Source organism: Ixodes scapularis, unplaced genomic scaffold, assembly GCF_016920785.2.
Source record: "Ixodes scapularis isolate PalLabHiFi unplaced genomic scaffold, ASM1692078v2 PGA_scaffold2__306_contigs__length_199485367, whole genome shotgun sequence".
NCBI lineage: Eukaryota > Metazoa > Arthropoda > Arachnida > Ixodida > Ixodidae > Ixodes > Ixodes scapularis.
Genome location: NW_024609857.1, coordinates 57,511,979 through 57,527,932, shown reverse-complemented (window position 1 = coordinate 57,527,932; position 15,954 = coordinate 57,511,979). Strand labels below are relative to the sequence as shown.

The 15,954-nt window shown below is 44.4% G+C and overlaps 1 protein-coding gene across 1 annotated transcript in view; it reads right to left on the bottom strand.

The window, feature by feature from the left end:
• Positions 1 to 8,685, bottom strand: part of LOC8038542 (medium-chain acyl-CoA ligase ACSF2, mitochondrial) — a 36,643-nt gene extending 27,958 nt beyond the window's left edge. The window contains exons 1-3 of the mRNA XM_029987456.3: positions 8,524 to 8,685; positions 8,352 to 8,451; positions 197 to 362 (exon numbers count right to left, since the gene is read on the bottom strand). Coding sequence (XP_029843316.2) covers positions 197 to 362; positions 8,352 to 8,443 — 258 coding nt within the window. The 5' untranslated portion in view covers positions 8,444 to 8,451; positions 8,524 to 8,685. The remainder of the gene's footprint in view (positions 1 to 196; positions 363 to 8,351; positions 8,452 to 8,523) is intronic.
• Between the last annotated feature and the right edge of the window lie 7,269 nt (positions 8,686 to 15,954).

Sequence of the window (15,954 nt, the reverse complement as noted above, 5' to 3'; positions counted from 1 at the left end):
ATAGAAAAATTAAAGAGCACATGCCCGACCGGTGATGAAAGCGTAATTTTTAAACATTGTACAACTACGACTAATATTTATCCTGTTCATGTAGGAAGGCAATAAGACCTTGGCTCAAATAAAATAATAATGTGTATAAAAATCTACGGAGATATATATTTTTTTTTAAGAAACTTAGGAGGCTTATTATACTAACGTCGTTTCTGTATTCCGTGAACGTCTTGCTGATATTCTGGTGACAGGACACAACCGCTGTGTTGTCTCCCTTGACGTCTGCCGTCCTGTCCACCACTTCTCCCAAGGTCCATGACAGGAAAGGCTCCGTGCCAGGCTGGTGGTAATAGCTGAGATTCGCTAGTGATCTATATATTGACAGAAAGAACACATAGTCAGAATATTTATCAAAAAATAAACTTCTATCACCTTCACGTTGTGGGGCAGGTGCTGCATTTTGAGTTGCACGCAGATTCCCGACTATTGTACTCTCACTGGAATTCGCATTTCTTCTTGTGCGTTTCTTCCTCACGACTGCCAGGAAGCTTCCGCGTCGGTGAGCCATCCAAGGTAGTCCAATTTAATGTATAGATCACCCTTTTTAAATATTTTTGAACCTAGTGTAATGCCGTGTTCTTTATAAAACCAAGCGGCCGCTATTTCGTTTGCATGATGGGACCACAATTTGGTCTTTTTGTTTTAGGCAAGTTCACTTGGGAGGGTAGAAAAGTCCCGCCCCTTCGGTATCACCATTGTATAATATATCTTCCACTGCTGGATGAGTCAAGTAGCGCTGTCAGAGCCGTCTTTCGAGAGATATATATATATATATTTTTAAATTTATAAGAATTAGGGTTGTTGATAACGTTCCGCATTTTGGTGTACCCCTTCGCTCCACATATTTTAATACCGGAAGGTCGTTAGGGCAGTATACATAAGAGCTTATTTCACCATTGCACTAATTTATTAGACTACGCAACTAACTTTATAACTGCACTGTTCATCGAAACTTGTGATGGATGTTTGACTTAAAAATTTAGCACGCTGTCTGGTTCATGCTTCGTGAACCATTATTCCCATCTACTTCAGCGATTCTTAATGTTGTTGTAGAACACATCAAACCAATTTATGCTTAGTGAAAACAATTTTATTTATATCACTGGGGAAGGCCCGCGCATGTAACAACAAACTACGTATACCTTCTTTTTACTTTTTAGGTGCTCGCGAAATGAGAGCAACACGCGCTTTTTCACTTTCCCAATTTATTGTTCCGAACGGTTTTTGTCGGGTGTGTGAAACCTTGAAGGCCTTTTCACACATACAGCGAAAAGCTAAGTTAGCGCATCATGAGGGCTGGAATCAGCGCTCATGCGGCACCGACTTGCGCGTGACGTAGCGCTCGATTAGCGCTTCAGAAGCGCTCCAGTAGGCAGTCAGTTAGCGCTTCAGAAGCGCTTCAGTAGGCGCTTGGTTAGCGCTTCAAAAGCGCTTCAGTAGGCGCTCGGTTAGCGCTTCAGCAGCGCAGTGTAAGCGCTATCACGCTCCTTGTGACGTGCTTGTTGCTGCGGAACAGTGCGTGCACGGCGATTTCGTTGTGGTTGTTTTTCCTTTGGAATTTAAAGAAGAGGAAGTAAAAGAGCCACTCTCCAAGCAAAGGGTCGGACAGACGACCGTGAGTCATGGACCTTGAGCGACTAATTCATTGGGTACGACTTCATCGCTTTCTATTCGACGTGCGTGACTCTGATTTCAAAGACACGCAGTTAAAAAAATAATCACCTTCGAAAAAACTTTGTGTCTCGGTCCCTCATCCTGGGAACAAGGTTCGCCGGATACCCGTCGGTATCTCGGGGGCGAAAGACCTCGCGCACCCAGAAGGCTCATCTGAATGTTAAGTCGTCCATACACATATGCACTAACTGCGTATGTAAGAGCATTTGTCGCGTTTCCCTTTCAGCGTCCCACATGTGCGCCATGGTACTGCTGATGCATACCCAACCACAGAAACCGGAACCGCAGTGCACCTGCTAATCGTCAGAAGTAACCGCGGTACAAGAAGCGCTAACAGGGCACTACTGAAGTGCTAATCGCGCGCTATATTAGAAATAAGTCGCGCTCTGGGAAGCGACACATGAGCGCTCTTTGGAGCGCTCACGTAGCGCTGACTTGGCGCTCCGCTGTATGTGTGAACAGGCCTAAAGAAAGATCCCGAGAATCAATAAAGCTTTCACGGGTAGTTGGTATTATGAATCGTTGCCGTAATATTTTGCCGCCCAACATTAAGCTAAATATTTATCATACATTATTACGGTCCCGCTTAAATTACTGCCATCTTGTGTGGGCTAAAGTCACTGGATCCTGGGAAAGTAACGCCAAGCTCCCCGTGTGGTCGCCATCTTGGTCCGTGAAATGAGCAATTTCTCTTTGACCACTTCGTTCTTGGTGAGCCGATCTAAATTCGCTGGTGACGGGTAGCTTTATGGAGGCGTTTATTGTATACCGAGAGTTTGCTATCCACACACCGGTGAAACAAGCGCGCATATTTGTACCACCACCACATGCTGCGCCGGTGCTTGGAGGCACTGAAAAATAAGTTTACTGTCTTGAAATACGCAAGATAAACAATACAATAGTAAGAGATCCATGGAGATATGCATGATTAATAAGTTGATCGCATACGAAGTGCCAAAGACTCTTAAATTGGTGGGGAACGCTTCCAGTACGATGATGCTTCATGGTGATCTTGGCGCGACTGGTTTAGAACGACCCCCTGGAAGCTTCGAAGATTTAAATGGACCAAGATGGCGATTTCCATGGCAACCTAGACCAATTAGCCAATCACCTTGCGAGGTTTGGGTAGTGTGTATGTTAGTATCCGTTTGTGCCCGGCTAGCATGTAGGGAAGGCAATGGCGCTACTTTCCCAGGATCCAGTGACTTTAGTGTGGGCCAGCACGACCAAAACAAACGTTGATAACATATTATTGCTCCAAAAGAAACTTGTACATTATATTGGAGATGTTTCTTTTCATGACCCCACAGAACCATTATTTTCCAGATTTCAAATGCTTTATGCGAAATCCATGTACAAGTACCATTCGCTTTATAGAGTTCGTTTTTCCTCTCCAGCTCTTGTAGAATTTTCGGATGCTATTTCAGACCTTAGAAGGCGTGAATGCGTTGTTAGCAGGCGTCTGTTAAAAAGTACTCCATCGGTCTCGTACAAATTATGATTTGCAGTCCTTGCATTAAAAATAATATACCACTTCTGTTAAACAAGTGTATCACAAAAACATAAACACAATAAGTAAGAGAGCCCTTCGTTTGTACTTTTATAGCATTATACAATTTTAATGTGTTCTTGATTTGTTGCTGCTGCCAATTTAAAGGGATCCCATGCCTAGTCAATCTGTTTTTAACAGTTTTTTTTATGAGCTTTCTCACCAGAATTACTGAAAATAAAGTTTACTTGATTGATTGAAAGTTGGGCGGTTTAAAAAATATATTATAATAAAGTTAACGCCTCATCACAATACATATTTATTGCCTGGCACATTTTTGTTTTTGTTATCAGTTCAAATCAAAAGCACCGCGAAAGCAAAATCAATTAATACTAGAAACGTGCTCCAAAGGACATAAAAAAGTGTGGCACTGTTTTAACAAAACTTTTAATAAATTACAACAAAAAAGAAATCGCGAGTTTATCATTTAGGTTTGTGGCTGCTTCTCTAAAATAACGCGACTATACAGGTCGCGATATACTTGATAAAGACGATATAACTGAACCTGAAGGTATCATACCACAACGTAAAGCGGAAAAACAAGGGCAGGGTGATTATCATTATTACCTGGTTAAGAAAACGGTCCCAGGATAGCCAAAGAAACAAGCGTTTCGTGTAAGACTCGCTAAAATATTAGACTCTGGAGACAATCAGCTACCCGCATTACGTTTTTATTTCGGACTTCCTTCGTTCACGTTAATGCCATTTGGTTTGGCGCTATATAGCGACTGAAGCAAGAAACATTGGGCATGCCTTGGTAGTAGCGGCTGCATTGTTCAAACGTGAGCCATGCGCCGAGAAAGTGAGGGAGAAAGGGATATGAGAGCGCACGTAGACGTTAGGACGCCGAACTCTGGTTGGAGCGATTAGTGGGTACTTCATGTGTGCTTTGCTTAGGGTGGTGGCATCTCGCCATTTTATCCCACACCTTTATTTTTATTTTTTGTTCAGAAGCGCGTGAAAGAACGTGTCCCAGCACGCGTTTGTGGCGCTGACTGCGCTATGGCGACATTTTGTTTTTGTCGATTTCTTTCTAGTTTCCCCTTGAACGCGTGCTGTCGGTATCGGGTAGTACAAAGGGTGGAATCACCCTAAACAGAAGGACATTGAGGCACCCTAGGTAGACCTAAAGCTAGCAGCCTTTGTCTCCACATGCAATCGTCGAACGTGTTAAAAAGCGGAACACAGGCGTCTGGCGTTTGGCTCTCGCGTTCGGATGCGTTCGACGAGTTCTGTGGGAAGCTTTAGGTTTTCCGACGAATCCCTCCAATCAGAGCTCGGCGTTCTGACGTCACCGCGAGCTTTCGTTTCCTCCTCTCCCTCACCTTTACGGCGCATTACTTTGGTGGCGTCGCTTAGCCTAGCGTCTGAAGGAAGAAATGCTGGGTAGGCCAGGAAGCTGTGGGCGTATAGCTTGCTCCAGTACGGTGGAAGCTATACGGTCCCTGCGCACCAATCGGAACAACGGAGTGAGGCAGGTGACCACGTATTATCGGAGTGCGCCTTTACTGCCAAGAAAGCTTTTCGCGCTTCGTCAGGCTTCAATATATAGGTGTTGCGCTCGTATACGTAGAGCAGACCGAAGCCGTCGGAACGCAATGTAGGGCGTAGCGTTCACACTTCGCCAAGTTACGACGAGATAAGGTAAAACCGTGGTTGGTTATATGAAATCAGGATCCGAACACGCACCTCATTTCGCCACATCGCGTCTCCTTTTGCGGCAACAAGCAACTAAACTAGCAATGCCTCCTCCCCCTCCTTTTTTTTTTACCACCACACATACATATATAAATATAAAAAAAAAGATTGAGAAAGAATCCTGGTGAAGTGGGCGACACGTTTTGCTCCCAATTAGAAAATAATAATAAAAAAAATGGGATGCAATTATAGACCTATTGCCGAATTACTCCAGCATCAAAGACTACGCAGGGAACGTAGGTACAGTGTACTCAACTGTTAAATATAACGCGGGAGCGGTGGCCAGAGGGAGTCCATGCGTCACCTACCGGCTCACTCTGGCAGCTTATGCCGCTGTTGTTTTCTGGAGTTACACTCCCAGCTCCGAAATGATCACCCATGCATGACTCGGCGATAGAAAAAAAGAAAGAAATTTCGCCGCTCTTTGATTTCGTTTTTTGTTGTTTAAAGAAGGTAGCCTTCATCAGAGAAACTGCAAGATCACCGAGATATGGTAGCCCCGCATGGTAAATGCGTAGAAGTCAAAAACAACTAAACAAACAAGTAAAAATTTAAAGCATGGGTGATAAGGTGATAAAGAAAGAAACAAGGAGGTCATGCGAGAATTGTATCGGGAAGTGGTGACAACCGCAAGAACAGCGGCCTTATTCTCCGCCACATCATTGATTTAATCGCTAGACAGCAGCTCTGATATGAGTTTCGGTCACCGCTACCGCGTTATCTTTAACAGTAGTGCACAGTGTACACACGCTTGCGTCTGCTCCAGTAAAGCCTGAAAGATATTTGAGCCCAAATCGCGTCTCATCGCGTCGCCAAACAGCGTAACCATAGCAACCGTCACACGGGACGGCGCGGCATTGGGCACGTCATAGCGTCGGCGCGACGCGAATGTTGCTCACACGTGTTTCACGCTTAACTATTAAAAAGCAAAGCAAAAAAAGAAAAAAAAAACATAGATAGCACTTTTCGCGGGCGTCTCTCTCAATGCCTTATTTTGATAATTTACTTCGAATCTTTTATACAGGGAAGGCGACCCCAACAGTCTCTTACATTCTCTATGGTGCTTGGGTAATTTAGCAGAAGGTCTATTAGAGAAACCGTCCTTCGGGTGTTGTACCGTACGTGGTTTCGAATAACCGGCAGAACGACTTCACGTGCTGGTTGCTCGGCAGGTCAAGACGTCGAGGAAAACTAGGGCGGCCTTCTGGAAAACACGTTCGCTCTCTCCAATTTGTCATGCACGTCGCCACGATGACAATTTGCTAACACCAAGGTCACTTCTTTTTTCTCTCTTTCTTAGACGTGCGATACCTTGTCTCCAGGGCCCCAAGTTCAAATAGGCGAAGCAAGTTAAATCAGGCTTACACACATAAAGGCGTGCGGCTGTTGGTGATGACTGAGATTGACAAGGGAAATAATTGAGGAAGCCCAGCCTGTTTCCCCGCGATAAGTTCAAACAGCTCTCGATGTTGGACGATGTGGTGTAGCATGTAGACCGTAAACACTCCGCCACCATCGCTGCACAAGGACGACAGAATTCCACACATCAAACGTGAAGCTACCTGGGCTCAATCTTGCAAAGACAGTATGTCCGCCATTTTTTTCACTTACACTTGGTAGTTATTGCGCTACTGGTCAATTTTCACCAAAAACTGTGCAACATAAAAAAAAATCTATCAAGGTGAACGTTTAACACAAGCGTGGTAATTTCTAATCAGATCGTGACTTTCTGACCACCTCGTATATTGTACTGTCACCAGTTTATCCGGAGTGCCGGCGCGTCTACTTGCCATTGCAGCACGGAATGACATCTATACGATTAGAGATCCGCCGATGGAAGGAACCGACAACGTAGGGACCATGCTGCAAGCTCCGGGGGTCACTGGTGTGCCGTTCACGTGCTGAGTAGTACAGCGCAGCTCGTGTTTGGGCATCCAAATGTTAACTGGGACTACGCATTCTTAAGACTTTTCCAACAAAGTTCCAATATCGAATACCGCGCAGGCAACGCGCGGGCTTTTACAAACGGGAATAAGCAGGTGTTTGCTATATGAGCATAAAATTAGACAACACTTAACATTTTTCTTAAACGAGTGCTTACTCTAGGTAGAAAGTATTTTTTTTTAAATTAAATGGAACCCTCACGACGAAATGTAAGGGAGCAAGTGAGCTGATGTATACTGAACATTTTGAAGCGACCCGAGACAGGAACATGAAAAATGACACCAAGAGAAGAGAAGGAGAACGTCTCACACCCTCAAAGTTTTCTCGTACCTCTCACGGTCACATTGATTGTGTCAAGACGGCACTATGTCACACGGAGGCACTGAACACTACGGACAAAGAGTGATCGAGTTTAGCGGTGCCGAAATCTGGAATGATGTATACTTAGTATGTTAAGTGAAATGCAACTTTCTGGCATCTTTGAACACGATTTGCAAGATGCAAGCTAAAATGAGAGACTTAAGGCCTGTTCACACATACAACGGAGCGCTAAGATAGCGCTACGTGAGCGCTCCAAGGAGCGCTCATGTGGCGCTTTCTAGCGCGTGACTTAGTTCTAATACAGCGCGCGATTAGCGCTTCTGTAGCGCCTTGTTAGCGCTCCAGTAGCGCCGTGTTAGCGCTTCAGTAGCGCTTCTTGTACCGCGGTGCTGCGGATTAGCGCCTGCACTGCGGTTCCGGTTCCTGTGGTTGGGTGTGCATCAGCAGTACACGCATGGCGGACATGTGGGATGCTGAAATAGAAATGCGACAAATGCGCTTACATACGCGATTAGTGCATATGTGCGTGGACGGCTTAACGCCCAGAAGAGCTTTCTGGGTGCGTGAAATCTTTCGCCACCGGGATACCGACGGGTACCTGGTGAACCTTGTTCCTAGGCTGAGGGACCGAGACACAGAGCTCTTTCGAAGGCGGTTATTTTCAACTGCGTGTCTTTGAAACCAGGGTCAAGCATATCGAATAGAAAGCGATGAGGTCGTACTCAATCAATTATTCTCTCAGAGTCCATGACTCTGGTTCGCCTGCCCGACCCTTTGCTTGGAGAGCGGCTGCTTTACTTCCTCTTCTTTCAATGCCAAAGGAAAAATAACAACAAAGGAATCGCCGTGCACGCGCTGTTCCGCAGCAGCAAGCACGGCACAAGGAGCGTGAGAGCGATAACAAAGCGCTTCTGAAGCGCTACTGGAGCGCTACTGGAGCGCTAACCGAGCGCTACATCACGCGCTAGGAAGCGCCACATGAGCGCTCACGTAGCGCTGATTTATCGCTTCGCTGTATGTGTGAACCGGCCTTTATCACCCCGTGTTTGGTGTGTTGATGTTTAGAATGAAATATAATGAAGGAATGAATCAATGAATGACCGTCAAAACTCACCGGCATCGCTGGCGACCGTATCCAGTTTTCTCTTGCACGCTCTTGAGTCGACGAAGAGCGCAGGACAACGTGCGGCGGCTAAACGAGATCATCGCTGCAGCTGTTTCGGAGAAGCGGAATCCACGTTACACGCTCGCGTACGGCGGCGGCGGCGGGATTATTGACAACGTACGGAAATAGACGACCAGTCCGTTAATCAAGTCGACGAATCTGGCCGCGTGCGCGCTCTCGCGTCACGGCCTTCCTTTGGCGACCTCCGTCCGTCGTCGGCGGCTGCGGGATTGTGACGGAAGAGTTGTGCGGACTCGGCGATGGAGCGATTGGGCGGCGACTCGGCCAAGTCAGCGGAAACCTAGTGTGCCTAGATTGCGGAGTGTTTCAAACAGCTCGATCGGGGTCAAGTGGTTAATGTGCCGCGTTCGCGATACAAGTTGCGAGGAGGAGGCCGAAAGTGTCTGCTCCCCTTCGCCTGTTCGCTCGCTTTCCTCCTCGCCTCGCGAAACGCAAAGCATGCGCACTTGCGACCCATCTGCGCAGGAGGCGTCCGCCATTATTTCGCGAATGCACTCCATGGTGTCAGTTGCTCCCTCTCTTAAATCTAGGCTGTCTTCGAAAACCGGCATGTGGCTTGGGCAACGCGGTGTGTAAGCGTTGTAAAGCGCAGCGCGGGTTACCGCGTTGTCTGAGCTGCGGTGTGAGAGGAGGAATGCAGTTGGGGAGGAGGGTAACACGGCCGCCCCATTCCACGCTCTCGTCGGTCTTTACCGTAACGCAAACTGAAGGCAGCTGGGCTGCACACGTGCGACGGTCTAAGTCAAATATTGGTCTCGCTTTTTATGTTTTTTCGTGCCTTCATTTATTTTCAGCGCGTAAAAAGGTCGACCCATCATACTAAAAAAAAACAACAACAAAAAAACAAAAAAAAAAACAAAAAAAAAAAACACGTAGCGCGGAAAGTTAATTATTAGGTTAAGTCACTGAAACTTGGGAAAGTAGCGCCAAGATATGGTCGCCATTTTGGTTCATGGAGTGAGCAGTTCCTCCTTGACCTCTCGATTCTCGGGGAGCCGATTCGAATTCCCGGTCACAGGTTGCTTTATCGAGACGAATACCGAGATTCTGTTATCCGCAGACCGGCGAAATTAGCGCACAATCTCTGCACTGCCACGAGATGCGGCGTCGGTGCTTGGCCGTGGCAGCATTGAAAAATAATTTTCTTGTCTCGGAATACGCAAGAACAGCAATACCGCTGTAAGGGATCCCCGGAGATAAGCACGATTGGTAAGTTAATTGCTTGCACAATGTCAAGGAGGCTCATATTGGCGATGAACGCTTTCTTTATCTTTATTCAGGTACCCACTTCGCCATCAGGCATTACAGTGGGGGGGGGGGGGGGGGGGGGAACAAACAATATACAGACAGACAAAAAACTCACACATTCAGCGCGTGAAAAAATGCGTCATTGAAAGTTATTGAGACAGCGCGGAATGGAAGGGAGTTCTAATAGCGCGCGGTCTCTACAAAAAAGGAGTGTCGCAGTACGTCACCCTTAAAAGGAATTTCTCTCATTTTTAAAGCATGGTCGTTCCTATTGAATACGTAAAACGGCGGTTTGATATATTTATCCTTTTCTATACCGGTTTTACCATAATGAATATAGTGAAAAAAAATTTGAGACGGAGGTGGTTTTGCGATCTTTTAATAATTGCAACCTAAGTTTATGTTCCCACTCGGTCGTACTTAGTAGCCAATCGTAATTACTTAAAACAAACCTCAAAGCCAGATTTTGAATTCTTTCACGTTTATGTATAGAAAAGATGATATAAGGGTTCCAGACAAGGCAAGCATATTCCAGGATAGAACGAATGTGTGAAAAGTAAATTGTTTCTCTGAGCGACTGAGGCACAGTTTTGAAATTTCGTCGCAGAAAACCTAGCATCCGTGAGGCCTTCGAGGAAATACAGCCAACATGCGCATTCCAACGCAGATCGGATGTAAAGTATACACCGATATATTTACATTCATTTGGGGTTTCTATAGCTTTTTCATTTAGCTAATAACGAATCGCTGGAGGTAAAGCCTTTCTTATAAAAGTGACATGTACAGTTTTTCTTACGTTCAAAGACATCTGCCATGACTGACACCATGATTCAATGCTGTCCAGGTCCTTTTGCAAAATCACACTATCCTGCGCATTATTAATCTCTCTATAGACAACGCTATCATTCGCAAACATTCGAATGGTAGAACAAACATCAAGAGCAACATCATTTGTTTAAATAAGAAATAAAAACGGTCCTAGAACCGAGCCCTGCGGCACACCTGAAGAGACGTCGGCCATGTGCGATTGGAAGTCATTAAAACCACATACTGTTTTCTGAACGACAAATACCATGAATCCAGTTACACACTTTGTCATCAAGTTTATAAGCGTGTAGTTTAGAAATTAAAAGATCATGAGGAACGACATCAAAAGCCTTACTGAAATCAAGAAATATACAATCAATACTTCGTCGCTTGTCAAGTGCCAAAGAAAGGGAATGAAAAAATTCAACTAATTGCGTTCTACAAGAATATCCCTGCCGGAATCCATGTTGCGACGGATGTAAAAGGTTAGATGCGCTAAGATGAGTCATGATATTACTATATGGGATATGTTCCATTACCTTGCAGGAAACACTTGTTAACGATATCGGTCGGTAGTTTTCGACACTGGCTCTAGGACCACTTTTATGCACTGGCATTACTCGTGCAAGCTTCCAGTCTAAAGGGATCGAAGATTCACACAGCGATTTTTGGAACAGTACGACAAAATATAGGCATAATGAACTTGAACAAGATTTGAGAACACACCCAGGAATATCATCCGGACCAGTCGATTTGGTTGTATCCAAGTTACGCAATTGATTAAGAATTCCAGAAACAGCAAATTCAACTTCAGGCATAACGTTGGTTGCCGCTGGAACGTTAAAATCTACAGTCCTTGTCTGCGAAGGTGTAATAACTGACCGAATATATAAATTAAAATGCTCGACTTTTTCGTTATCACTGTCGACGAGAGCATCGTTATGTTCGAGGGTCGGGACGGAAGAATTATGTTTGCCGTTTCTCGGACATATTTCCAAAATTCTTTTGAGAAACGCCTAAAGTTATCTTCTAATTTAAGGAAAAACGCCGCTCTAGAAATGTTCCAACCTGTCGCGTACTACTCCAGCCAATTCTTTCAGTTAAGCAAGGTCAGTCGAAAGCCGGGTTTTACGGTATTTGACATAAGCTCTTCTTTTCTTGTTGAGTAAGCCACGCAATTCTCGTGTAAACCACGGCTTGTCACGTGCTCGTTTTGGCTTTAGCATGCGCGATGGGACACACTCGTCGCGCAAGTTAAAGATTTTTTGTTTTAGTTTAATCCATAGCTCATTGACATTTAAAAACTCGGACAAAGTTTCGAAAACCGGAAGATAAGATTCGAGTTCGTTTCAATCGCATTTGAAAGACACCTGATGGCATTAGGCGTTGAACATGGTGGCCGATAAAAAGAACCAACGGCTAAGCATTTTCCATTAGTCAATCCTATCTGATAAAGCACAGTTTCGACATTTTGGGTGTTTAACACTATCTCTGTAGAAGAAAAGGCCTTATCAACCAGAACAAACATCTCGCCACCGCGGGTCCCTCGATCACGTCTGTAACACTCGAAACAGTCAGGGAATACTTCTGCGCCACGTACTGAATCGTCTAACCACGACTCTGTGCCTATAACCACGTGGGGCTTAGTCATCAAGATCCAGCTGCCGGATATCATCACATTTATTTTTTAAGCTTCTACAATTGATAATAAGAAGAGAAATCGAGCAAGTTGTTCGCGGAACTTCACGTAGTATGTACCGGTCAATTTGATTCGTGGTAACGTTCCTAGAAAACTTCGCATCGCCCAAAAACAAGGTGTTATATTTTAAAACTGCCTTAGTGTCCCCCTGCCGATGCGCCTTTGCATAATCCCAGAAGAGTTTTCTATTTTCTTGAATAGGTTTCGAGAAATCTTCCCATATGTTATAGGGGGCATTCTTCAGCCTTCGGGCATTTAAGAGAACGTTCTGCTTTTCCTTAAAAGATTTGAAGGTAGCAATAATCGGACGATTCTTACCAACAGAAAACTTTCCCAGTCTATGAGCTCGCTCGATTTCAACAGTGTCGATGACCAAGTTAGTGTTAGAAAGTTGCATTATAGCATTGCATTGCATTGCAGTGGGCAGGACAGCAGCAGCTCGTTCACCATGCTTAAACGAGTCTTCTTCTTTGTCCAGATTTTGCTGCTGCCTTTCGGGAACCTTGACGTGATTTCTGCGGCCTCGGATGAACAGTTTCAAGATCGCATCGTGGTGATTCCAAGCGACGTGACGGGTACCGTGAATTGTGCTGACGCACAATCTTCCCCGATACCCGAGACTGTTCTGTGTGACAACGACAACCGCGGTCACGTGTTTACGGGCTACTCTGTGACGCCCACCGGGATGACTACGGCGCACATCGACGGCATAAAAACCTTCGGACAAGGCTTCGACGCCAGTGGGCAGGACAGCAGCAGCTCGTTCACCATGCTTAAACGAGTCTTCTTCTTTGTCCAGGTATGTGGAAGAAGGAATGATCATTGTTACCGATCCGATAATCGTTTTTTACTGCTGGTGTCTTGCCCACACCAATATGTGCATTTTTTTGAGTGTGTCAGAAACACTGTTCAGTCTTTGCTATGTTGTGGCGACGTTGAGGCCAATCCGGGTCCCATGAGCGATGTTCAGGCTAAGCAGTTTAGCCAAATGTATGATCTTTTACAGAGCTTGAATGCTCGCTCGCTTCAGTTTGAACAGGGACAGGCAAAGCTGCTTACCAGTGTAAATGAGATAAAGGAAAACCAGAAACGTATGCAAGAAGAGGTGGCTGACATTAACAAAAGGTTGCATGTCGTTGAGACTAAAACAATCCTTCTTGAAACAAAACAGCAAGAATACGGTGTCGCCGGTCAAGCAGCTGATCGCTTACGGAGCGAAAACATCGCTCTGCGGGAGCGTCTTGATGATATGGAGGACCGGTCTCGTCGAAACAACGTTATCTTTTACGGTATTCCTGATCTTGCTTCAGAAATGTGGAGTGACGCTGAACAAAAGATAACAAGCCTGCTCACCGAATGCTCCTTGCCTTCCATAAGCGGAACATTTGGTATAGAGCGCTCACATAGGCTAGGGGCATTTGCTGCGAACAAATGTCGCCCCATCATCGTACAGTTTTCTTCTTTCAAAACGAGGGATCTTATCTTATCTTGCAAAATGCAACTAAAAACGGTAGGCGTGACTGTCAGTGAAGATTTTTCTTTTGCTACTCGCCTGGCTAGGAGAAAACTAATAGAATTTGGCAAATCCCCAGGAAGTACTTTCAAACTGCGTTTCAACAAGCTTTATCAAAATAACAACTGCTATACGTACAACCCCCAAGAAGACCGAATATGTGTGTCAACCTCGTTCCAACGCTCTGAAAGAAATGTTAGCGTGCTTCCACTAATTTCAGCCCCCCTTTCTCAACCGTCTGGTTGAGAAAGGGGGGCCTAGCGGTCCGAGAGGGGCGGGGGACCAGTTAATGTGCCAGTTGTTTTTTCTAACATTCGAAGTCTGATTAAAAAACGCGATGACTTATGCTCAATGATTGACTCATGTGATGCTGGTTTGGTTGTGCTCACTGAAACTTGGCTTTCCTCTCAAGTTAAGAATTCTGAAATATTTCATTGTAGTAAAAGTTTCGATGTTTACCGGAATGACCGCAGGGAACGTTCTGGAGGCGGAGTTTTGATAGCAGCTGTGCCTGAACTTAAATCTTTTTTGATAAACATAAAATCTGATCTTGAGATAATATGGGTAGGTCTTTCCATTGGACACAAAAAGCTAGTATTAGGCTGTTGCTATCGTCCTCCAAAAGGATCAAATACTTTTGTTGAGCAACTTCATGATGCAATTAACCTTGTCCGTGTTCGCTTTCCAAACTTACCCATTTTTCTTATGGGCGACTTTAATTATCCCGGCATCATCTGGTCTGATTTAAGTTCTTCATCGAAAAACCCCTCAACTGAATGTAACCAGTTCTTAAATCTATGTTCTGACTTTAATCTTTCGCAAATTGTGAGATTTCCGACAAGGACAACAGACTCCTCGGCGAACGTGCTCGACCTGATACTGACTGATACACCTGATTTAATTTCTGATATTTTATACCTTCCTGGTCTCAGTGATCACTCGTTGCTTAATTTTTCTTTTATAACTCCCGTGTGCCGTAATACAAAACAGATCAAACAAATTCGGGATTACAAGAGGGCCAACTACGCAGCGATTAATAGAGGTCTGAGCTGTTTTTTGGAGGACTTTTTGCCAGAGTTTTGCGAGCGTTCCGTTCAAACCAATTGGGACTTATATAAAAACAAAGCCATTTCTTTATTTAATGAGCACATTCCATTACGCTCAATTATAACAAACACACAGTCTCCATGGTTCACTCCTCAACTCCGAAGGCTCTCAAATAAAAAGAAACGTTTGTTCAGAAACGCAAAGCGCATTGACTCGGAGGAATACTGGCAACGTTATAATCTCGCAGCGAATGAATACAAAAAAGCAGTCGGGGAGGCTAAATATTACTTCGTTAATGAGTGCCTACCATCTATGATAATTAATAATCCTAAACAGTTTTGGAGTGTAATGAATCCCAGTGTTGAGCGTTCCCTTTCACTTAGAAATGAGTCCGGTGAAATGTTTCCCAATTCACTGTGTTCAACTGTTCTCAATGACATGTTTTCTAGTGTATTTAATAATGTTACTGATTCATTTTGTCCATCATATCCTTCATATGACTTTTTTCCCATGAATCCAATTGTCATTGATGAGTATGGCATTTTAAAGATTGTAGACTCAACTAAACAATCATCGTCATCTGGTGTTGACAATATTAACTCAAAGTTTCTAAAGAATACAAAAGAATATACATCAATCATTTTGTCTAAACTATTTGAGCAATCTCTTTCACTAGGTCAGCTTCCAGACGACTGGAAAACTGGAAGGGTGATTCCACTGCACAAGACTGGAGACAAACATTCCCCTTCTAACTTTAGACCCATTTCACTCACAAGTATTTGTTGTAAAACGATGGAACATATAATTTATTCTAATCTGGTTAATTTTCTTGAATCTAATTCATTCTTCAACGTTAACCAACACGGTTTTAGGAAATTTTTTTCATGCGAGACACAACTTGTAAGACTAACAAATGATTTCCATCGCGTTCTAGATCGTGGTTCACGAATTGACAGTGTTTTTCTTGACTTCTCCAAGGCGTTTGACAGGGTCTCTCATAACCTTCTTCTTCTTAAGCTTCACAAACTTAACATTGAACCGCATGTACTTTCGTGGATTCGCGCATTTCTAACTAATCGTTCACAGTTTGTAAGTTGTAATAATACCGACTCGTCCAAAGTTTCAGTAACGTCCGGAGTACCTCAGGGATCTGTGCTTGGCCCTCTTCTCTTTCTCATTTACATTAATGACTTACCATTGAATGTAACATCTTCTAT